At 42.8% G+C, this 24,233-nt stretch overlaps 2 protein-coding genes and 1 pseudogene across 5 annotated transcripts; 2 read left to right on the plus strand and 1 right to left on the minus strand.

Moving 5' to 3' along the window:
• Positions 382-12,444, plus strand: LOC8060683 (peroxisomal (S)-2-hydroxy-acid oxidase GLO4). Of its 4 annotated transcripts, XM_021454225.1 has the most exons (13): positions 7,485-7,735; positions 8,566-8,726; positions 9,566-9,715; positions 9,786-9,910; positions 9,996-10,042; positions 10,130-10,207; positions 10,297-10,421; positions 10,789-10,855; positions 10,982-11,044; positions 11,394-11,463; positions 11,596-11,696; positions 11,847-11,951; positions 12,013-12,444. In XM_021454225.1, the coding sequence occupies exons 3-13, from the start codon at positions 9,570-9,572 to the stop codon at positions 12,190-12,192; spliced, it is 1,107 nt and encodes a 368-aa protein (XP_021309900.1). In that variant the 5' UTR covers positions 7,485-7,735; positions 8,566-8,726; positions 9,566-9,569; the 3' UTR covers positions 12,193-12,444. The 4 variants fall into 4 exon arrangements, with proteins under 4 accessions (XP_021309899.1, XP_002461016.1, XP_021309900.1 ...); XM_021454224.1 differs by lacking the exons at positions 7,485-7,735; positions 8,566-8,726; positions 9,566-9,715 and adding exons at positions 382-538; positions 2,637-2,783; XM_002460971.2 differs by lacking the exons at positions 7,485-7,735; positions 8,566-8,726; positions 9,566-9,715; ... (8 more) ...; positions 11,847-11,951; positions 12,013-12,444 and adding exons at positions 385-538; positions 2,637-2,783; positions 2,858-2,982; ... (7 more) ...; positions 4,900-5,004; positions 5,146-5,513.
• On the plus strand, positions 15,505-24,167 carry LOC110432793 (annotated as a pseudogene).
• Positions 19,277-21,886, minus strand: LOC110432983 (40S ribosomal protein Sa-2-like). The gene is made up of 5 exons (XM_021454392.1): positions 21,617-21,886; positions 20,694-20,956; positions 20,414-20,611; positions 20,098-20,302; positions 19,277-19,650 (listed from the first exon to the last, which is right to left on the minus strand). Exons 1-5 carry the CDS (start codon positions 21,762-21,764, stop codon positions 19,544-19,546), a joined length of 921 nt encoding a protein of 306 aa, XP_021310067.1. The 5' UTR covers positions 21,765-21,886; the 3' UTR covers positions 19,277-19,543.

A 24,233-nucleotide genomic window follows, 5' to 3' on the forward strand; every position in this document is an offset into this window, starting at 1 on the left:
GTCCAAAGTAAGGCAGGGATACGAAATAATATGATCAGCTATTAGTTTCACAAGAATTTTGTCAACTAAACACATGATTCAGAGTTAAGACACATGTGTCCTTTGAACCACTCAGAAGTTAAGACCATCAATAATATGATCAGCTCCTTGTGTTGTTTCTTACCTAATGACACATTATAGTTACACACAATCTAGCCAAATGAAAATTGATGGTTGTTCAGCTAAACATGATTCAGAGTTAAAAAAAAAAACAGGCAACTTGGACATAACAAAACCAGTCACGGCACCTAAAAATATGATGACTTTGGATGAACAAGCAGGAGATTTGTTATTTTAATGGCCTGTTAGGGAAGTGGTAGGTGAAGCATTGCTGATCAGGATGTGGCCAGCACTTGCCTTTTGTCCTCTACCTGAGTTTCTGACATCACATCACACTGAGGCTGAGGAGGCAAGTACTAAAACCTCTGAAGCTGCTGCCTTTCACTCATCTTCCAGCCATCCTTGACTGCAGTGCTCCCTCCCTCCCAAGTCCCTAGAGGTATGGCGCTGCGGCTCACTGTTCCTTCTTCAATTCTCATGTAGTCATGTATGAGGATTTTCTCTCAGTTTTGTGTTCCAATCATGTGGCGAAAGCCTGTGTGCATCTTCTTGATTTCCGCCGAACCCTAGGTGGATGGCCATGTTAGATGCTGCTGCAAATCTTGAATGCTCCCCAACTGTAAGCAATAAAAGGGATTGCCATACTAGACGGCCTGCCAATTTTGTACAGTCCGCGTCTGTATCCGGCATTCCCCCAGATATGGGGGTTATCTTGAATTCAGTGGGGCACCCGTTCAGTTGTGTTTCTTCAGAAAAATATCTTTCAGTTGTGTTGGCCTTCTAAATAAGCGCCACTTCACTTCGGACCTGACTACTTTGATAGTTTGATGAGTGCTCAAGTAGGTCAATCTGTTTTTTGAGGCAAAGTAGGACAATCTGTTTTTTGAGGCAAAGTAGGACAATCTGTTGTAATAGGAGCTGCTCTTCTTTTTCGGTGTTAGGTGCTTGGTGCTAGGTGTTGGGTCGGTGGTAATCCTGGGATTACTGTTGGCCGGTTGTGTACTTTAAACTCTACTTCCTCTCAATCTGTTGACACGGTCGCGAAAAAAGTAGGACAATCTGGACTTCCCTGTGCTTTGTAGTCCTGCAGATTCTTAGTATTCTGAATATCTCAGTTTATTTAACCTTTGCAGCAGAAGATAGCAGTATGTTTGGTCCTAACTTAGATATACCCAATCTGAAAGCTTAAGTATTTTTTGAAGAGAAGATGTCTGAAAACTTCAGTGACGACATGGGTTTCAGCTATAGCAGTCTTACACGTCCTTAAAGACAGAGAAGATATTAATTCAATGTTTAGAAAGAATAGGTGCTATGGGCGCATCTTATCATTTATGTGGGGAGGGGAACATATATTGTGAAAATTGGAATATTCCCTTACTAATAAGTCTGTATGATTGTGACATATATGTAGTAGTATATAAATACATCAAAGGGCAGCATGCATTTACATGTATTTAGCATGCCAGCGCACTTCTGAAGAATGAAGTGTGATGAATGCTGAACAGATTGAGTTCTGTTTCAGTTGTGATGAGTAGGACCGAGACTAGATCTGAACAGTGATTTCAGAGTCATTTTAGTTTTCTCGTTTCCCCTTCATGGCCCACTGTTGATCACAGATCAAGAGACGAGTAGAAATCCAGTTTGCTGCCTTTTGTTGTCTGGGCATTGTTGTGTCTCGCTCTAGCCAGAGTCACTATGAAGGTATGATCTGCAGTAGTTATTTTTGCAATAACTACTACACTTAAAACTGCAAATTAGAACGCAATGTCTTCACTGAAAAGTGAAAACATGAGTAGATCAATTAGTCAGTATTTCCTTTAACTTCTAATGGTTGAAATTTTCAGTTGCAATACTAGAATCTGCTGGCTCCATCAAAACTGAATCATAAAGTTTGGGTTTCACTTCAATATGTAGATGCTAGTTTTGTCACATGGTACTTATTGTTGTATTCCGTGTACATCACGTAGTTTGGTTTTATCTTGCATTTGCATTTCTAGTAGGGCTCAATTGTTTTGGTTAAATGAACATGTCCTAGTGTTTCTCTTTCTTAAAAGGGTTGTGAGGGGGTATGGTTGGCAAAGATGAGGCAGCAGGAATTTTACATTTTATATCAAACATAGTAGTTTGGCCACACATGTTTGGTTATCTTAAATCTTCTTCTCATGCCCAGTATGTAGATATTCCTCCTTATCTATTGGGCACTCTTAGAGAAAATTTATATTGTAAAACTTCAGGTCAATCTATTTTGCTTAATTCTAGCATGTACTAGTTTTGGACTAGTTTGAACAATTGAGGAACAATGTAAAGTGGTAATCTTCCATTCCAAATAAAAGGATAGAAGCAAAAAGACTATATCACTCTAATTGTTATTTTCGAAGCATGCAAGTAACCTAAAGTTTTGTATATGTGTCCAAATTGAAATGTTTTAATGCCTGTACTGAAAAAGGCTAGTTTTCTAAAATTTTGAACCTAATGTATGACTGTAATAGATATATTTGCAACATAAGAGTGACCTATTCAACAATTTAATGAAGCAGAATGGAGGATAATCTACCAGTTAATGTCCGGGAATATCAAGAACTCGCCAAGAAAGCACTACCAAAGATGCACTATGATTATATCAACGGGGGAGCAGAGGATGAGTATACACTGAGGGAGAATATTGCAGCATATGGAAGAATTCTGTACTGTTCGCCTCACCAATACTTTTAAACCTCATTAAGCAGCGAGCCCTTACTCTTTGGCAACGATTACACAGGTTACGGCCACGAGTCCTTATAGATGTGAGCAAGATAGACATGTCAACAAGCTTATTAGGATATAATATGCCATCACCAATAATTGTCGCTCCTACAGGGTCACACAAATTTGCGAATCCAGAAGGTACAAAATCAAGTCATCCAAGTTTTAAATGATAAAACCTGCTATGTATCTCCATAACCCTTGGTTAAATGTTCATTTCAGGGGAGGTGGCCACAGCAAGAGCTGCCGCAGCATGTAACACCATAATGGTAACTGCTGAATTTGTTTTTGGGGGTTATCTGGTGATGTACTCGTCTTTAGGCCCTCTGTAGATTGTTACACGTGTTCATATATGTCATACAGGTGCTTTCCTTCTCGTCAAACTGCAGAATCGAGGAGGTTGCCTCCAGTTGCGATGCCATTCGCTTTTATCAGCTATATGTATGATGCATTGGCAGTAATCTTTTATTAGTAAATTCTTCTTTCTGCTGCTGCCTGATTTCTGAATTTTTTCGTTGTGTACCTTAGGTGTACAAGAGAAGGGATGTTTCGGCAACATTGGTACGGCGGGCTGAGAGTTTAGGATTCAGGGCAATTGTTTTGACAGTTGACACGCCTGTGCTTGGCAGGCGTGAAGCTGATATAAGAAATAAGTACAGTGCTTGTATCTTTGTTGAAATCTCCCAAAGTTCAGCGAAATTATGTTCTTTTACAATTCATAATTCCAGTTTCCTAACCCATTGCTACTGAAGGTTAAAATTTTAAGCTACTATCTTCTCATACCATCGTCAATACATTTATGCAGAGCATTGCAATAGCTTCAACATCACAATGTTGCAAAAATTTTCCCTTTTCTTTCATCTTGAGATGTTCTGTAACTGACCGGATTGTTCATGCAGGATGATTGCTCCACAGTTGTCAAACCTTGAAGGTTTAATGTCATTAGACGACTTTGATGGTGGTGTGAGTGAAACATTTGCTCAATAAACCACTTATTTAGAACTACAAAAATTTAGTGGATGAACTCCTTTCCTTTCTGAAAAACTGAAGCGTTATCGTGTTGCAATCTTTATCGTCTTGTTAGGAAGGCGGCTCCAAGCTGGAACGATTCTCACGGGAGACGCTGGATCCATCATTGTCATGGAAGGTACGTCCAGATAACACAGAGCAGCCGGTAGCCGTGCCATAAATTTTCTTGAATTCCATAGCATGTGGTCCGGCATCCACAGACTGGGCAAGCATATGGAACAGTTATGTGGGCATAAGGGCTGTACGCTGGATACTGAAAGACTGTTCTTTGAACAGCCGTATGGCACTTAATATGTATAACGACGGTGGCCTACGTACTGGCCTTGAATTGCATGCGTCGCAGTACGGCTACAGCGGCCTTGGATCATTGTACCGGCGACCATGCCTGGAAAGAAAAATCTGGCTTCATCCTCTTGGAAGAGGAATCAAGCGAGTGCATGGTTGATGATGGCCTGATGGGTGTTTTTTTTTTCCTTTTGCTGAATTTGTGTGTGCAGGACGTGGAGTGGCTCAAGTCCATCACCAGCCTGCCGATCCTGCTCAAGGGCATCGTCACTGCCGAAGACGGTAATGAATAATAACTGGTGTAATACTCTGTCAGCATTGAATTGCTAGCAATGCATGGTACTGAACCGGAGAACTGGTGTCTGTGTCACTGAACTCTGATGACTCTGTGGCGGCGTTGGGCAGCGAGGAAGGCCGTGGAGGTGGGGGTGGCCGGCGTGATCGTGTCCAACCATGGCGCCCGGCAGCTGGACTATGCGCCGCCCACCATCTCGGCGCTCGAAGAGGTAACTGGCCGCCGGCCGGCCGGCCGGCCGGCCACATTATCCTCCTGAGTCCTGACCCACGCCACACATGCAAACGCAACGGATCGGATGGGCTGGACTCGGACCCCGATCGCTAGCTGCATTGCATGTGCGGGACGGTGGGCGTGCTGTTATTGCGACGTGCGGCGGTATAGCGCCGGCCATAAACTGACAAAAGGACCGCCGGGGTCCGGGTGTCGTGTCGTGCGCTGCATTGCAGGTGGTTAAGGCGGTGGCGGGGGCCGTGCCGGTGCTGGTGGACGGCGGCGTCCGGCGGGGCACCGACGTGCTCAAGGCGCTGGCGCTGGGCGCCAAGGCAGTCATGGTACGTTGCGTACGCCGCTCCTCTCTCTCCTCTCGCCGAGACGAGCAAAGGACTTGGTGGGCATGCACGGGCTGTTCCGGAAGTTGCAGGTGACAGTTGGTTGGTTCGTTCTGACGAGGATGATCGCGCGTGCGTTTGCAGGTGGGGAGGCCGGTGTTCTACGGGCTGGCGGCGCGCGGGGAAGCCGGCGCGAGGCACGTGATCGAGATGCTGAACAAAGAGCTGGAGCTGGCCATGGCGCTCTGCGGCTGCCGGAGCGTTGCGGAGGTCACCAGGGCGCACGTCCAGACCGAGGGCGACAGGATCAGGGCCCTGCTGTGATCGAGTCTCTGAGTGAGGCTGCGACCCAGCAGCGACCATCGGGACGGACGAACTGAATCCATATATAACTAGGGGCCTTGTTTACTTTCAAAAAAATTTACAAAATATGAACAGTATTATTTATATTTGTATTTGATAAATATTATTCAATTCTGGACTAACTAGGCTCAAAATATTCATCTCGCAAATAACAGGTAAACTGTATAATTAATTATTTCTTTTATCTATATTTAGTACTACATGCATGTACCGTAAGATTTGATGTGACGAGGAATGTGAAAAATTTTACAAAATATTTTAAATACTGTAATATTTTCGTTTGTATTTGACAATTATTGTCCAACTATGAATTAACTAGGATCAAAAAATTTGACTCGCAAATTACAAATAAACTGTGTAATTAGTTATTTTTTATTTATATTTAATGCTAGTTTTTGGATTTTTGGTCTGAACTAAACAAGATCCTATAAGTTAAAAAAAAACGATTCCCGGGTAGCGAGCTACACAACGGATCCCTGATAAAATACCGCTGCCGCCGTGGCGCATGTCGTTTGGCCCCGCATCTACGCCACCGTTCGCTCACCACTGTAAAGGCCGCCCCAGCTGGACTCGTGCTCGCCGTCGCCGCCGCCACGCGCTCACCGGCCCGCGCGCCCCAGTCAGCCGTACCCGTGCTCGCCAACGCCGGCCGTCTCGCCTTTCCCGCGCTCGCCAGTCGCCACACGGCTGCAAGCTGGTCACCACCGCACGGGCAAGCCACCGCTGGCCGCCTCGCCCGTGCGGTGCCGCTCGGCCCTCGGCGCCTCGCCTCGGCCACGCCACGCACGGCCGGAACACGCCGCAGCGACCCTGGCGGACCAATGGGTTGGGCTGCGCCAGTGGGCTGTGCAGATCAATTTGTTCGCCCAAATCACCACCGTCCCTTCCTGATGCGGTGGGCCCCACGTCTCGTTCCTGATGGGTGGAGGCAGATTCGCAGATGGGTGTCGTTGGACGGCCCCACTACAGAGTCGCGGATGCTTCTGCTCTGCTTCGATTGAGGTTGCGCTATTGGCTGGTGACAAGATTTGGTTAAAATTTGTCCCCATTTTTTAGGCACAGAAGGTGTTTGCGGTTTGATACTAAGTGAGATTTAACGGTGTTCATTTGAGTTTAACGGCAAAGGGACAATAATGGCCCTAAGGGAACCAAAATTACAAACCAACGACAATGAAGGAAGTCTATAATTTTCATTCAATGGCACTAAGGCCTTGTTTAGATGCAAAAAGTTTTGGGATTTTGACACTGTAGCATTTTCGTTTTTATTTGACAAACATTGTCTAATTATGGAGTAACTAGGCTTAAAAGATTCATCTCGTGATTTACAAGTAAACTGTGCAATTAGTTATTATTTTTATCTATATTTAATACTTCATGCATGTGCCGTAAGATTCGATGTGATGGGGAATCTTGTAAAGTTTTGGATTTTTTTTGTGTATCTAAACAAGGCCTAAGAGAGAAGAATCAATGGCATTGAAGGAATTTTCTCGGTTCCTTAGATCTGGACAAGTTCAGCTAGAGTGTCCTAAATTTCCAAGGTAGTTTGGTTTCCTTCCCGTGTCAATGTTTTGCTGGTGCAGTCCCAGAACAGGAAGATAATTTGTCAATGATAGGCACGAGGAAATGACAGGCTTATTGTGTTTATACTTTTATTAGTTTCACAATAATTTTTGTCAACTAAACAAAATGAATTTATACTTTTATACCTTCTTGTGTTGTTTCATATATAATGACACATTATCTACTTAATAATTACACACAATCTAGCCCATTGAAATTGATGGTTCTTCAGCTAAACATGATTCAGAGTTAACAAAAATCAGGCAACTTGGACATAACGAAACCATATTCTTGGAGAGTGATGTTACCACCATCCAAGCACGGTACCTAAAAAAAGAAGAGGTTTTTTTATGAACAAGCAGGAGATTTATTAATCCTTCTGTCCTTAAAAGTTGCACCTTCTAAAGTTGTCCTAAGTCAAACTTTTAAAACTTTGACTGAATTTCTAGAAAAAAACACTAAAATTTATACCATTAGATTTATTATAGAATATATTTTCATAAGATACTCATTTTATGTTATAGATATTGATACTTTTTTCTATATATTAGTCAAACTTAAAAAAAGTTTACCGGCACAGGTTCTAGTAGTTGAAGCTTTCAGAGACAAAAGAAGTATTTTAGTTCACTGTAGCCTGTACGAAAAAGGGTAAGAGTGGTAGGTGGAGCATTATTGCCAATTTTGATTCCAGGATTAGGATGTGGCCAGCACCGGGAAGACAAGCGGGGAAGCAAGCACTAACCTCTGAACCTGCTGCCCTCCACTCATCTTTCTGCTAGCCATCCTTGATTGCAGTCCTTCCTCCCCCAAGGTATGGGGCTGCGGCTCACTGTTCCTTCTTTAATTCACTCATGTAGTCATGTATGGGGTTTTTTCTCTTTGTTTTTGTGTACCAATCATGTGGCAAAAGCCTGTGTGCATCTTCTTGGTTTTTGCCGAACCCTAGGTGGATGACCATGTTAGATGCTGCTGCAAATCTTGAATGCTCCCCAACTGTTAGCAATAAAAGGCATTGCCATACTAGTTACTAGACGACCTGCCAATTTTGTATCTGGCGTTCCCCCAGGTATAGGTTTTATCTTGAATTCAGTGGGACAACCGTTCGGTTGTGTTTCTTAGAAAAAATACTTTCAGTTGTGCTGGCCTTCTAATAAGTGCCACTTGATGTTTACCACTTGGACCTGACTACTTATTACGACGAGTGATCAAGTAGGAAAATCTGGATTTCCCTGTGCTTTGTAGTCCTGCAGATTCTTAGTATCCTAACTATCCCAGTTTTTTTAAACCTCTGCAGCAGAAGATAGCACTATGTTTGGTCCTCGCTTAGATATATGTGTCTGACAACTTTGGTATTTTCTGAAGCGTGGTCTGAATTAGCAGTCTTACTTGTAAAGATAGAGAAGATATTAATTCAAAGTTCAGAAAGAGTAGGTGTTATGGGTGTGTCTTATTATTTATATATGAGGAACATCCCTGGTCAAAATTGGAATATTCCCTTACTAAATCTGTATGATTGAGACATAGGAGTGGTAGACGTCAAAATATCGAAGGGCGGCATGCATTTACATGTATTTAGCATGTCAGCGCACTTCTGAAGAATGAACTGTGATGAATAGCTGAACAGATTGAGTTCTGTTTCAGGACAGGGACTAGATCTGAGCAGCAATTTCAGAGTCATTTTAATGTTCTCGTTTCCCCTTTATTGCCCAATGTTGATTACAGATCAAGAGTAGAAATCCATTTTTCTGTCTCTTGTTGTCTGTGCTTTGTTGTGTCTATCTCTATCCAGAGCTACTACAAAGGTATGATCTACAGTAATTATGTTTGCACTACACAAATATTACGCTTAAAACTGTAAATTGGAATGTAATGTATTCACTGAAAACATATGTGGATCAATTAGTCAGTGTGTCCTTTTACTTCTGATTGTTGAAATTTTCAGTTGAAATACTATAATCTTTTGACTTCATCGAAACTGATTCATAAATTATTTAGTTCACTACAATATGTAGATGCTAGTTTTGTAACTTGGTACTTTTCACTGCAGTGCTACGTATGCATCTGGTAGTTTGGTTTTATCCTACATTCGCATTTCTAGTAGGGTTCAATTGTTTTGGTTAAATGAACATGTCCTACTACTGTTTCTTAAAAGGGCTGTGAGGGGGTACAGTTGGCAAAGACGAGGAATTGGAAATTTTACATTTTATACCGAAAATAGTGTGGCCACACTTGTTTGGTCATCTTAAATCTTCTTCTGATGCCCAATATGTAGTGATTCCTCCTGATCTGTTGTGCTTGTGCACACTTAGAGAAAATTTGTATTTTGAACTTCAGATCAATCTACTTATGCTTAACTCTAGCATCTATTGGTTTTGGACTAGTTTGAAGAGTTGAGGAACAAGGTATTGTGGTAACGTCCAATCCAGATAAAAGACTAGAAGTGGAATGACTATACTAGAGTTTTTATTTTGGAAGCATGCAAGTATCCTAAAGTTTTGTATTGTCCAAATTGAAATGATTTAGTGCCTGCACTGAAAAGGGAACCTCTCGTTGGCTATTTTTCTGAATTTTCTAAACCAATGTATAAGTGTGATAGATATATTTGCAATATAAGAATGTCCTTTTTAACATGTTAATGTAGCCGAATGGAGGACAGTCTACCAGTTAATGTCCGAGAATATCAAAAGCTCGCCAAGAAAGCACTACCAAAGATGCACTATGATTATATCAATGGGGGAGCAGACGATGAATATACACTGAGGGAGAATATTGCAGCATATGGAAGAATTCTGTACGTTTCCACCAATAATTTGCAACCTCATTAAAACGTGGTTCCTTACTTTTCAGCGTGTATTACACAGGTTACGGCCACGGGTCCTTATAGATGTGAGCAAGATAGACATGTCAACAAGCTTGTTAGGATATAATATGCCATCGCCAATAATTGTCGCTCCTACAGGGGCACACAAATTAGCAAATCCAGAAGGTACAAAATCAAGTCATCCAAGTTTTAAATGATAAAACCTTATATTATCTCCACAACCCTTGGTTAAATGTTCATTTCATTTCAGGGGAGGTGGCCACTGCAAGAGCTGCCGCAGCATGTAACACCATAATGGTAACTGCTGAATTTGTTTTTGGGGTCATCTGGTGATGTACTCGTCTTTAGGCCCTATGTACACATGTTCATATATATGCCACACAGGTGCTTTCCTTCTCATCAAGCTGCAGAATCGAGGAGGTTGCCTCCAGCTGCGATGCCATTCGCTTTTATCAGCTATATGTATGACGCGTTGGCATTGATCTTTTTTTAGTAAATCCCCCTTTCTGCTGCTACCTGATTTCTGAAAAAAAAATCGTTGTGTACCTTAGATGTGCAAGAGAAGGGATGTTTCGGCAGCATTGGTACAGCGGGCTGAGAGTTTAGGATTCAAGGCACTTGTTTTGACAGTTGACAGGCCTGTGCTTGGTAGGCGTGAAGCTGATATCAGAAACAAGTACAGTGCTTATTATCTTTGTTGAAATCTCCTAAAGTTCCGTGAAAATATGTTATTTTACAAACCATAATTCCAGTTTCCTAACCCATTGCTACTGAAGGTTAAAATCTTCAACTACTCTGTCCGTTCCAAATTATTAGACGTTTTGGCTTTTCTAGATATACGCACTTAGATATACATTTTGTCTAGATACTTAATAAAAGCAATGTATGTAGAAAAACAAAAATGTCTTATAATTTGGAATCGAGGTAGATCGTCAGTACATTTATGCACAGCATTGCAACAGCTTCAACATCACTATGTTGCAAAATTTTCCCTTTTCTTTTTATTTTGGGATGTTCTGTAACTGAGCTGATTGTTCATGCAGGATGATTTCTCCACGGTTTGTAAACCTCGAAGGTTTAATGTCATTAGACAAGGACATAGACAGTGCTGTGAGTGAAACATTTCTCAATCGATCTCTGATTTAGAGCTACAAAAATTCGTTCGCAGTAGACGAACTCCTTTTGTTTCTGAAAAACTGTATCATTATCATGTTGCAATCTTGATCATGCTGTTAGGAAGGCGGCTCCAAGCTGGAACGATTCTCACGGGAGACGCTGGATCCATCGTTGTCGTGGAAGGTACATACAGATGACACAGAGCAGACCCATAAAATTTTCTTGAATTTTGAGTTCAATAGCATGTGGTCTAGCAACCACAGTACTGGGCACGCATATGGAACAGTTATGAGTGATTGAGTGGGATGTATGGACGCATCAACATCTGGATACTGAAAGCCTGATCCTGTCCAAAGGACACGTACTGCCCTTGAATTGCATGCATCGCCAGTTCGCTTATCTTATAAGCCGTAGTTTTTGTACAAGCTAACAGTGTTTTTCTCTCACAATAAATTAGCAAACAGTATTTTCAGCCATGACTTCTGTACATGCAAGTTGTGACGGGCTTTTTTTGCTGAATTTGTGCGTGCAGGACGTGGAGTGGCTCAAGTCCATCACCAGCCTGCCGATCCTGCTCAAGGGCATCATCACCGCCGAAGACGGTAATGAATAACTAGCATAATATATAATCTATATCAACGTTGGATCACTGGCATGCATGGTCAACCGGAGACCTGGTATGGTCACTGTCTGTGTGTACTGAACTCTGATGACTCTGCGGCGGTGTTGGGCAGCGAGGAAGGCCGTGGAGGCGGGGGTGTCCGGCGTGATCTTGTCCAACCACGGCGGCAGGCAGCTGGACTATGCGCCGGCCACCATCTCGGCGCTCGAAGAGGTAACTGGCCGCCGGCCGGCCGGCCACATTTATCCTCCTGAGCCGCGCGCCACGCATTTATCCGATCACTGTATGTGTTATTGCGACGTGCGGCGGTAGCAGCCGTAGACTGACGCCGGCCGGGGTCGGGTGTCGTGCGCTGCATTGCAGGTGGTTAAGGCGGTGGAGGGATCCGTGCCGGTGCTGGTGGACGGCGGCATCCGGCGGGGCACCGACGTGCTGAAGGCGCTGGCGCTCGGCGCCAAGGCAGTCATGGTACGTATGCCGCTCCTCTCTCCTCCGAGTCCGAGCAAGGATGTGAGCGTGTTTGTTGCAGGTGGGGAGGCCGGTGTTGTACGGGCTGGCGGCGCGCGGGGAGGCCGGCGCGAGGCACGTGATCGAGATGCTGAACAAAGAGCTGGAGCTGGCCATGGCGCTCTGCGGCTGCCGGAGCGTCGCGGAGGTCACCAGGGCGCACGTCCAGACTGAGGGCGACGGGATCAGGGCCCTGCTGTGACCCCGCGACCATCCGGACGGACGGACGGACGGACTACATGAGTACTACAGATCGAGACCGACCATTAATTGTGCTCGCTGTCAGGGTTGCGATGTGAATCTGAGGTTACGTGATTTGGCATTGATTGCTGCCTTCTGAAATAAGCTTTGTGCGTCGCCAATATAAGATCCAACTCACTGTTACCAGAATCTGAGCTGGATTAAGCTTTCGATGATTAACTGCCCAAAGTGCTCAACGTATCTTTTTTCGAAAGATCGTGCTCAACGTATCTTGGGAGCCCTGTCCCGAATAGTACATGAGAACATCGTCGTGGACAGCATACTGGCGTCAGCGCTCGGGGACAGAGAGGGAGTAATGAGAACGATTCGCGCGTTCCTCGAATGTTGACATGAGCACCATGAAATGTTGGGTCCTGTCATCCTGTGTGTCTCGCCCTCTACCTGAGCTTCTGACGGCAATGACTACCTTGTTTAGTCACGACAATAAGGCCTTGTTTAGGCCTTGTTTACTTCCCAGAAAATTTTGCAAAATTTTTCACATTCTCCGTCACATCAAATCTTTAGACGCATGCATGAAGTATTAAATATAGACGAAAATAAAAACTAATTGCACAGTTTGGTCGAAATTGACGAGACGAATCTTTTGAGTCTAGTTAGTCCATGATTGTACAATATTTGTCAAATACAAACAAAATGCTACAGTGTCCATTTCCCAAAATTTTTCGGAACTAAACAAGGCCTTAGTTTCCACCAAAAAGTTTTCAAGATTTCCTGTCACATCGAATCTTACGGGACATACATAAAACATTATATATAGATGGAAACAAAAACTAATTACACAGTTTGCCTGTAAATCACGAGACGAATCTTTTGATCCTAGTTAGTCTAGTTAGTCCATGATTGAATAATGTTTACCATAAACAAACGAAAGTACTACAGTAGCGAAATCCAAAAACATTTCACATCTAAACAAGACCTAAAACTTTCGGTTATTGTGTGTGCAGTCTGATTGACATGCTTGTGGATTGGCCGTAGCTTAGTTTTTTTTTTTTTGAAAGGCGGGATATATGGGATGTCTGAAAACCTTATAGTATTTAACGAACAATACATGCATGTCTGCAAACTTTTGATGTTGACGCTCCGGCAATAAAAAAGACCTTTAGAATTTTTGCATTGCCAGACTGCCACTATCAGTACTGCGCAGGCACAGCAAGCCTTATTAAGGCCTTGTTTAGTTCACTCCGAAATCCAAAAAGTTTTCAAGATTCTCTGTCATATCGAATCTTACGACACATGCATGAAACATTAAATATAGACAAAAACAAAAATTAATCACACAGTTTTACTAGAAATCATGAAATGAATCTTTTGAGCCTAGCTAGTTAGTCCATGATTGGATAATATTTGTCAAATAAAAATGAAAATGCTACAGTGCCGAAATCCGAATTTTTTCGGGAACTAAACAAGGCCTAACTCATCTTATTGTTTATGCATTGATATGTGCATGGTGTGCCAGTGAACTTTTATAAAACATCTCAACCACGCAGCGGAATTTGCAACATCAGAATGGCATCTTGATGGGAATGGAGGATAATCTACCAGTCAATGTCCGAGAATATCAAGAGCTCGCCATAGCCAAGAAAGCACTGCCAAAGATGCACTACGGCCTTGTTTAGTTCACCCAAAAAATAAAAAGTTTTTAAGATTCTCCGTCACATCGAATCTTGCGGCACATGCATTAAGCATTAAATATAGACAAAAACAAAAACTAATTACACAGTTTGACTGTAAATCGCGAGAGGAATCTTTTGACCCTAATTAGTCTATGATTGGACAATATTTGCTACAAACAAACGACAATGCTACAGTAATGAAATCCAAAAAGTTTTCACATCTAAACAAGGCCTATGATTATATCAATGGGGATGTGGAGGATGAGTACACGCTGAGGGACAATATTGCAGAAGTAGGACCTGACCTTTTGGCATGGATTCCACATCACCACCAATTCTGAACCTCATTCAGAAGTAAGACTTGACCTTTTGGCATGGATTCCACAGGTTAAGAGGAGTGTCCAGCCTAAGTTCTTAAATTAAGCCCTTAAACTTTTATTTATAGGCTATGATAAAAAAAGTAAGGGCTCAAATTAAGACCCAACTACAATAGAAAAAAACAGACCAAGTCCTTATTTCACATGGGACCCACAATCCTACATCAACTCCACTGTTTGTAATTCTTGTCTTGATTTATGGGTGGGGAGAGGAAAGTGGGTGGGACCGACTGGATAGGGGGATTCTGGATGTCAGAGGCTAAAACTATAATTTGGGAGGGCATGAAAAATGGGAGCCCAAGTAGGAGGTAGGTTGGAGTTGATTTTTTTAAATTAAATCTCTGGATTTAGAATAGGAACTTGTTTAGGCCAGGGGTCCTTGTGGATGTCAACAAGATAGACATGTCAACAAGCCTACTAGGATTTGATACATCACTAATAATTGCCCCTCCAATAGGGGCACAAAAATTACCAAAATATTATTAAGGAAGTGTTTGGGACTGCTTTGCTCCACGTTTTTCAGCTCCGCTCCATGTTTTTTAGCCAAATGGTTTCAGCTCCACGCACTCAGTTCGAGGAAAAATAGAGTTGTGAGAGCAGCTAAAGAGGTACTCCACAAACTCCATTTTTTTGTGGAGCTGCTCCACAGTGGAGTTTGTGGAGCAGTTCCAAACACCCCCTAAGTGTTCTTCATTAATTATATTCTCATAGTATATCTATTTGATGTCACAAAACTTTGTAATTTTTTTTTTATAATTTTGGTCGAACTTGAGATGCTTTGACTAATCGTGCCAGTGATGCTAATTTTTTCTAAGAGGAAAAACACTGTTCGTGGCTGAAAAGTAATTTGTGATTCTATGTTCCTGAGCTAGCTGGTTGTTCATCCAGGATGATCACTCTAGTGTCCTTAAAGGTCTGACGTCGTTCGACAACGATCTTGACGCTGCGAGTGAAACATTTTGCTCCATATATACAATAATACAAGCGGTTTCATCAGAAGCAGTACAAAAGCTTGTTCAATCATAGTGGCTCGTCTCTGTTTCCTTTCTGAAAGACTAGACCAACCAACCCAGGAGGAAGGCGCGCGCGGCTCCAAGCTGGAACGGCGGGCGCGCGAGACACTGGATCCCACGTCGTCGTGGAAAAGACGCGTAGAGCACAGCGCAGCCGGTGGCCGTGCCATAAATCTCGCCATGAAATGCCCTAGCATGTGCGTGCGGTGCGCCGCCCGCGGCCCGCCATTGGCAAGCATAGGGATCAGTTATGGGCGCCAACGACGCGTCCGCGTCAGGCACCAGGATCGCTACTCGCTACACCGGATACTGAGAGCCTGCTCTGCTCTGCTCTCAGAGACTGAGAGAGCAGCATATCATATGGCTCTTAATAATAACATAATAACATGCCTGCCATAAAAAACGGAGCTGCCACTGCCATTAGGTCAGGACACTGAGCTTGCATTGGCTGCCTGCTGCGGCCTTGAATCGCTGTACCGGTGGCCGGCCATGCGTCCATGCATGGCGTGATGGCCTGATGGGCCGGGTGCAGTAGTCTTGCCGGCCGGGCAATTATGTGGCGAGTATGATGGTGGTTGATGGCGTTTGTTAGTTTGTGTCCCTGAATACTGAATTTGTGTGTGGGTTGGTTGCTCTGGACGTGGCCATCCTGCTCAAGGGCATCCTCGCCGAGGACGGTAATGAATTGCTCACCGACTCACCATAGTATCGATCGGCGTTCAATTGCTGGTGTTCAATCGGAGCACTGGAGTGCCACAGACGCAAACACAACGCCGGAAGCTGACAAAGGTGGGCGTTGCTTTGCAGGTGGTTAAGGCGGTGGCGGGGGCCGTGCCGGTGCTGGTGGACGCCGGCGTCCGGAGGGGGACCGACGTGTTCAAGGCGCTGGCGCTCGGCGCCACCGCAGCATGGTAAAGCAACAACTCCAGGTCACGGCCAGCTCCGGAGATGGAACCGTGGCAAATTCTGAGCAGATTTTTGGAGGTGGGAAGGCCGGTGTTCCTCCGGCTGGCAGCGCACGGGGAGGCCGGCGAGGCACGTGGTCGAGATGCTCGACGAGGCCTTGTTTAGTTGAAACAAAAACCAAAAACTTTTCAAGATTTTTTTGCACATTAAATCTTCTCATACATGTATGAAATATTAAATATAAATGAAAAATAAAAACTAATTACACAGTTTGCCTGTAAATCGCGAGACGAATCTTTTAAGCCTAGTTACTCCATGATTGAATAATATTTGTCAAATAAAAACAAAAGTGCTACAGTATCAAAATTCAAAATCTTTTCGGATCTAAACAAGGCGAGTTGAAAAGCTATGATTGAAAATACTATTCGCTAATTTGTAATACTAGCAAATATGTCCGTGCGTTACAATGGGAGAAAAACATCAAATGAATGCAATGTTCAGCTAGGCGGCGACTAGGCGCGAGTACACGGTAGGCGAGCCCCTTCGCCTGGCCTAGGGGGGTAGTCGGTGCTCTGGGCGCCGGGCGGCGCGTAGGAGATGCTAGGCGGCGAGGAGGCGCGCAAGGCGGCGTGGAGGCGGCGTGTAGGCGCGTGAGTTGGACGCGCGCGCGAGCCCGTGAAATTTTGGCACGGCGGCTCGGAGGCACGAAGCTTTCCCGCGCGGCTCGCGTGGCTAGGCGCGCGCGCGGCGCGGAATCCAGGCCGAAAGGATAAGGCAGAGGGCGCATGCCATTCTTATCCCCTGCTCCTCCCGCCGAACGAGGTCCAGCTGCTGGACGAGCTCCTCCCGCCGGTCCTGCTCCTCCCCTGCTTGTCCCCAACTCGCCCCTACTAGTCCTTCTCGGCGTCGACTCGCCGCCGTCGGTCCTGCTCGTCCTCGACTCACCACCACCGCCTGGAAGTTGCTCATCCCCGCCGGCCACCCCAAGTCCCCTAGGTGACTTCCCTTCCCTCCCTACTCCTATCCCGCTGGTCGTCTCCCCTGCTCTGTTCTTCTCCCCTCCTCTGTTTCTCTCCACTGCGTTGAATCTGAATGAGTTAACTGCATTGATTGGTTTGTTTGTACTTACCAGCTGCTGATATGGTGTGCTCATGGATAGGAATGGGAAGTTGCTGCAATGATTCAGATAAGTGACAAGACAACTTAGTGTTTTCTATTTTTTTTTATGAACAACTTGTTGTCTATTGACTTGTTAGTACTTACCAGCTGTCAAAATGTGTTGTAGGAGCTAGGAACATGGAAGAAATAGCCACCAAGGAATCAGGTATGTCTACTAGACCTCTTTTTATATTTACAGTAACCTATATATTCAGAATTATTGCTATATATATATATATATATATTGCCAAAACGCCTAGGAAAACGTCTAGGAGCGCCTAGGACCGTGTACTCCCGACTAGGCGCTAGGCAATGGGTCAGCGCCTAGATTCCGCCTAGCGCCTAGCTGAACCTTGAATGAATGTTGCATATCTATTTATATTTATCCTTTTTATAAAATTTAAAGTCTGTAATTTATTTTATTGATAACCATGACATCTATGGTATTAGATAGTTAGGCCTTGTTTAGTTCACTCCGAAAACCAAAAAGTTTTCAAGATTTCTCCTCACATCGAATCTTTCAACACATGCATAAAACATTAAATATAGACAAAAATAAAAACTAATTGCACAGTTTACCTGTAAATCGTGAGACGAATCTTTTGATCCTAGTTAGTCTATAATTGAACAATATTTGCCACAAACAAACGAAAGTGCTACAGTACCGAAATCCAAAAACTTTTCGGGACTAAACAAGGCCTTAATATTTACAACTATATGTAGCTCGGAGACATATTTATTTAATAATAATAATAGAAATTAGTAAAAGCTTATCTTACTCTAATATTACCTCTTAATATACCTTAGTATTATATTAAAACATGAGAAGTTTATTGCTAATTTTATTTTTTTATTTAGATTAGGGTTCCTATGAAATATGGTATATTAGTTAAATGTACGTAGATTATAAATACATGGGCTTATGAAGGATTAGGATTCCTATGAAATATGATATATCAGTTAAATGTATGTAGATTATGAACACATGGGCTTATGAAGTGTTCATATGACATAACAACACATATAAATTTAGGTAAATTAGTAAATCAGTGAGATATGCAGAAATGATGCTAAAACTTTTACCACGAATCAAGCATCACATTAAATAGGCTACCATAATTTTTTATAATAATTAGAGCAGATAACTACAATTTCAATTTTACACTAAAAAACATAGGCAAGCATCTCCAACAAAAAATATAGTAAAATTTATGATATTTTTTTGTTTACTATATAGATCTACATATGTGGAGCTGAACAAAATTTGTTTTGTAATTTTTAGATTTTTCTATAAATTATTACGCATTTATCAATTTTCAACCGATCAATTTACACTAAAATGCATATGCAAGCATCTCCAGAAAAAAAAAAAAACTAAAATTTGTGATATTTTTTGTTTACTGCATGGATCTACATATAGAGATGAATAAAATTTGTTTTATAATTTTTAGATTTTTGTATGAATTACTACGTATTTATCAATTTTTGAAGGACAGAATTTGGGGGACTGAAATTTTTATTTTTATGATTAAGTATTAGGGATGACAGATTTTGGGGGATTGAAATTTTATGATTAAGTATTAGGGAAAGATGAGAGAGAAACGGCTGACGTATTAACAGGTCACACGGACAGGCTGTAGAGCTGGCGATGGGGCCGCGAGAGAAAAACGGCTGACGGATTAACAGATAAGGTCGCGATGGGGCCGCGAGAGAAAAAAGGGCTGTCGGATTAACAGATAAGGTCACACGAACAGGCGATGGGGGCGCCGCGGCGTGCCGAAGATCACCAGGCGGCACGTCCAAACTAAGGTCGTCCAGATCAGAGCCCTGTTGAAAGCCTGTGGCTGGAAGTACCGTTGTACCAAAAACTTAACTAGTCAGCTTCATCAGCTTTCAGCTAAGCGATATACAAATCTTGGGTGCGATGTCCCACATTACAACATTGACAACCCAAGAGATTTAGATCCCACAACAAGCAAGAAGGGGTGGCATTTGCTGCAACGAAGAGATATAGTTCACAAAATACGCTTAAAACATAGCTATCCGTTTGAGAAGAAAACAAAAAGGGGGCCCGGTGCACTCGCAGTCTCAGCAGCGTCAATAACACAAAGTTGATTCTCATCTAGTATATAGCACATAAAAGTTCAAAGCTACTACTCAAGCAGTGTCTACCAACAAGTTCTGATGATGACTACTATAAGCCATCAACCATGCTGATTTACACCTTAAGCCCAGTTAGGGGTAGGAGCTGCCACGGGAGCAGCGCTTTCTTCCCATCCGGTGGCTGCTGGAGGAGCGGCAGCGGCATCCCAGACACCATCAGCAGGAGGAGCTGAAATTCACGTGCAGAATTGTAAGATACACAGGTGTAAGAAACTATACGAGCAGATAATAACCAGATAATAAAATTAAAAGAAACAAGCAAATGTGAACAAACATTATTGAGTATTACTATAGTGATCTAAAGCTTCAACACAGTTACCCATAAAATCCTATATGTCAAAAAGCAACTTTTGATACAAAAAAAATGTCCACAGAATTTTAAGCAATTGCTAGAAATCGTATCAAAGTTTCAGCTCAAATCACCTGCCAGCTTCACACACAATATCAAGCTAATTCTAGGCACACAAAAGGTGGAACAGAGCATCAATTATCAATCAATTAAAATTTAAACACTATACCCTAGACAAACCAAGAATGTGTAAACAAAATACTACTACAAAGATTAGAATGTTTCAGTCTTTATGCAAATCATGTATTATGTGAGGAGTATCTGGACCTGGAGCAGAAGCCCAGTCTGCACCAGCAGCTGGAATGCCAGCAGGAGGCGCTGCGGCTTCACCAGTTCCCCAGTCGGCACCACCCCAGTTCTCACCCACTGGAGCAGTATATTCTGCAACTGCGCCATAGTCAGGAGCAACCAGAGCCTCTTCTTCCTCCTGCTCCTTTGCTTCCTCCGGGTCTCTGTAGAAGAACAGATCAACCTGCAGAAGAGAAACAAGCATATCATTCAACAAGCGACAAAAGGTAAATATGTTGTTTATACAGGTCAGAAATTGATAGGAATGAAACTAGTTCAGATTATATCAGTTTACCATGATGTCCCACTTGTGTCCTGGAAGAATTGTACCACGCATCTGGAGGACCATTCTAGCAAGCAGCCAAAACAGACAACCAATGCTCTGTTTCCCCTTGTTATTGGCAGGAATGCCAATATCAACATAGCGCATAGGGGAGTCAGTGTCACAGAAGGCAATGGTGGGAATGTTTCCAAGTGCAGACTCCTTAATGGGCTGTAAAAAGTTTGATAAAGAAGATCTGTAAGTGCTCTGAATCAACAAAGTTTTTCTTTCAACAGATATAAGTCCATTTTACCTGATGATCGGTCCTAGGGTCAGTCAGGATAAGAAGGCGCGGCTCGCTGAATGAGGTTTGCAGCTGGTTGGTGAATGTACCAGGAGTGTGCCTGCCGGCGATGGCATGAGCCCCAGTGTACTGGGCAAACTTGAGTACAGCCCTCTGGCCATAGGGCCTAGCAGACTGTACTATAATATCTTGAGGATTTTCAATTGCAACAATGACCCTCGCAGCCAACTGTAGCTTCTCCCAGGTCTTCCCAAGGTTAATAATGTAGATACCTGAAGGATAACATACAACAGCACTATTGTTAATTCATCCACAGTTCAACGTGGTCAAATGACATATGGGATTGATCAGCATAAGCAACTTGAGACGTTCTTCACATTGATTTCATGAACAAACATAGCAACATAGACATAACATGTTCGATATCAGTCACTTGATCCTTTAATTTTGATAAAATCTAGTATGAACCAATCTGACAGCTCAACAGCTCATATTTATGGTATGACATTGAGACGAATAGCATTTGTAATGTTGCAGCTAGACCTTACACGTATGTTTATCACACCCACTCCAGAAACCACTCCAAATCTTCATGCTAGACCATACTGGAGAAATAATACTAAGAGTAGACGCCGCACATATGTGTATCACAGTGATACCAGAAACTACAACTAGAAATTACATACACATACGTGTATCACACTGATACCAGAAAACCTTAACTAGATATTACAGTATGAATCAATATCTGTCGACTGAAACTACGCGCCAATATTTCTCAATTGAAGGCCAATAATTCTCAATTGAACTACAGCCACAGCCTAATATCTGCATGCGCATAGCAAGATCCCCATAGAACTATAGCTAGATATCCAATACAAGACGCATCCGATGCAAACATTTGGTTACTCCTAAGAGAATTGGACTTATACCATCAGAGCGGCGCTTGTAAACGTAGCGCTCCATCTGGAAGTCGCAGTTCTTGGTGCCAAGGTGGACGTCGGCGGCGAGCATCATCTGGATGTCCTGCTCACGCTGCGACAGCGCCCGCGCGGCGCCGCCTGCCGGTGCCGCCGCCATCGTCGACGCCGAAGTTTAGGGTTTCTGATGGCTGCGCCGTGAGCTAGAGAGCCGGAACAAGTAGGTGGCGGCGCGAGGGAGAGCTCGCGAGGTAGATGGTGCTCTGAGGTTTTATATGGGCTGGCTCGTCACGGATGAAAACCCTAGGTCGTGATGTCCTGCGGTTTTGCTTTACAGGCCTTCTGTCTGGGCCTTTTGTGGGTGGGCGATGGACCTTGTAAAATGTAGGCCCACCATTCTTCTGGTTATAAAGCATGTTTTTCGTCCTTAACTCTCAAACCGAGAAAACCACCTCTGAAATTTTTAAAACCGTTCCAGCAACTCTAAGAGAAGAGCTATCCATATTGTGTATTTTATATTTGGCTATTTTGGGAGAGAAAAGAGAGTCCAACAGCTATTGTATTTGGTTTGCTAAAATAGCAAGTCATCTATCCCGGAGTTCTCGCATGGTAAATATAGCTTGCATGTCCCGCTAGCCATATGATTTGTCGTATAGAAAGACTGTTGGAGATTTTTGTTTTTTTTACATGATTTTCTATTTTAGATGTTGGCTAAATCTTGAATTTAGCCATCTATTTTTATCAACTCTCTTGGAGTTGCTCTTAACCAGTTATAAGCAGTTTTTGCCTTTTTTATTTCAAATTTTAAAAATTATAATAAATCACAGAACAATTATGAAATGAAAAAACTAATTTTACCGAACTCCACATGAATAAATCTATACAGTGAACATATAATAGATATGTTTTAGTATTATTTTTTTGTTGTAGCTTTAGATCTATGATTTTTGGTATGTTCACTATATAGATCTACCCATGTGAAGTCCAACAAAAATGGATTCTCCATTTTGTATGTTTTTCTGTGATACAATGACTTTTTTTCCAAAGATTTAGCTAAAACAAATAAAGAAGTAAAAGATAAAATCGTCTTCGAAAACCGCTTATAACCAATCATAAAGGTAAAGCGAATGGTTTTAAAAGTTCAGAGAGGTAGTTTATTCAATTTTAGAGTTTATAGAGGAAAAAAAGACTTTTATAAAAGTTAAGAGAGATAATATACTAATATGGACTTTTTCCATATGGTAATTACATATGGTCAATGACTGAACTATGACTCTGCAGTGATGGTCTTTGACAGCCAAGAGGCTAGGAAGCCAATGGAGGCAACCAACATGGTTGTGTCCAACCACGGTGCCTCGCAGTTGGACTACGCGTCGACCACCCTCTCGGTGCTCTACGAGGTAACACACAGAACGTACATTTGTACATGTAAAACAACGCATGGAGCGTTCGCAACATGCGGCGATCAGTTGTGTTAAGCGCCTCGAAAACTAACAATGGATTACCATCGCCGAGTGGTGCTGCATTGCAGATGGTCAAGGCGGTGGCGTGGCAGTGTTGGTGGGCAGCGGCATCCGGCAAGGCACAGACATGTTCAAGGCACTGAGCTCGATGCCACCGCAGTCATGGTAAAGCAATACTCTAGAGATTGAAGTGTGGCAAATCCTTATGAGGATGAGTGCGTAAGTGTGCCCTTGCATGGGGGAGGCCTAGGGATAAAAATGATCGGAAACAATCAATAAAAGGCCAAATCACTTTAAGTTTCACATTTTTGTGTCTAAAACAACATTGCTACGATATTGCCAAAACTGAAAGCAGCATCGATATTTTAGTAGTTTCAAAAACGGTTGTAGCCGATAAAAATATACACAATAACGATAAAAAATCATAAAAACAATATCCTAAAAAATAATAAACACGTCAAATAATAAAATATTAGAAGAGCCACGATCCACAACAATATACAACATGATACGTGACGGGACCACAGGCTAGACCACACCAGACATCATACAGTTCACACCTTGCTGCTCCTATTATACATATAAAGTACTTATCGTATACTCTCTCCGTCTCAAAATAGAAGGCGTAACTGTTTTTTTCTAATGTCCTAGCATATAAGGCGCAGATAGGACTGCTTAGATGTGGTTGTGGCCAACTACACCTAAAATTGTAGTCTACAAAAAAATTAGGATCCGTGGACGTTTGAATTGGTAACAAATTACGGAGTAAATATGGCAATCCTAAAAAATGATAAGAAAAGGCTAAAATCATTTTCCCTTTCATTTTTGATTATTTTTACCATTACCATTTTTGTTTTTTTATTACCGCTACCATTCTCGTCTAGGCTTGAAAATCAGAAAAAACACAAAAACAAATTTTCATCCCTAGGGAGGCCGGTGTTCTACGGGCTGGCAAAGCACGGTGAGGGTGGGGCTACGTACGCGATCGACATGCTGAACAAGCTAGAGCAGGCCATGGTAAGAAAGTGGCTCAAATCACCAGGCCGCACGTCCAAAACGAAGGCGACAAAATCAGAGCCCAGTTGTATAAGAGAACTTAAGCTTCATCAGCTTTCAGCGAACCTGAACAACAAATCTTTGGGGGGAGGTGTGCTACATTTACAACA

Source organism: Sorghum bicolor, chromosome 2 (genome assembly GCF_000003195.3).
Source record: "Sorghum bicolor cultivar BTx623 chromosome 2, Sorghum_bicolor_NCBIv3, whole genome shotgun sequence".
Lineage (NCBI taxonomy): Eukaryota > Viridiplantae > Streptophyta > Magnoliopsida > Poales > Poaceae > Sorghum > Sorghum bicolor.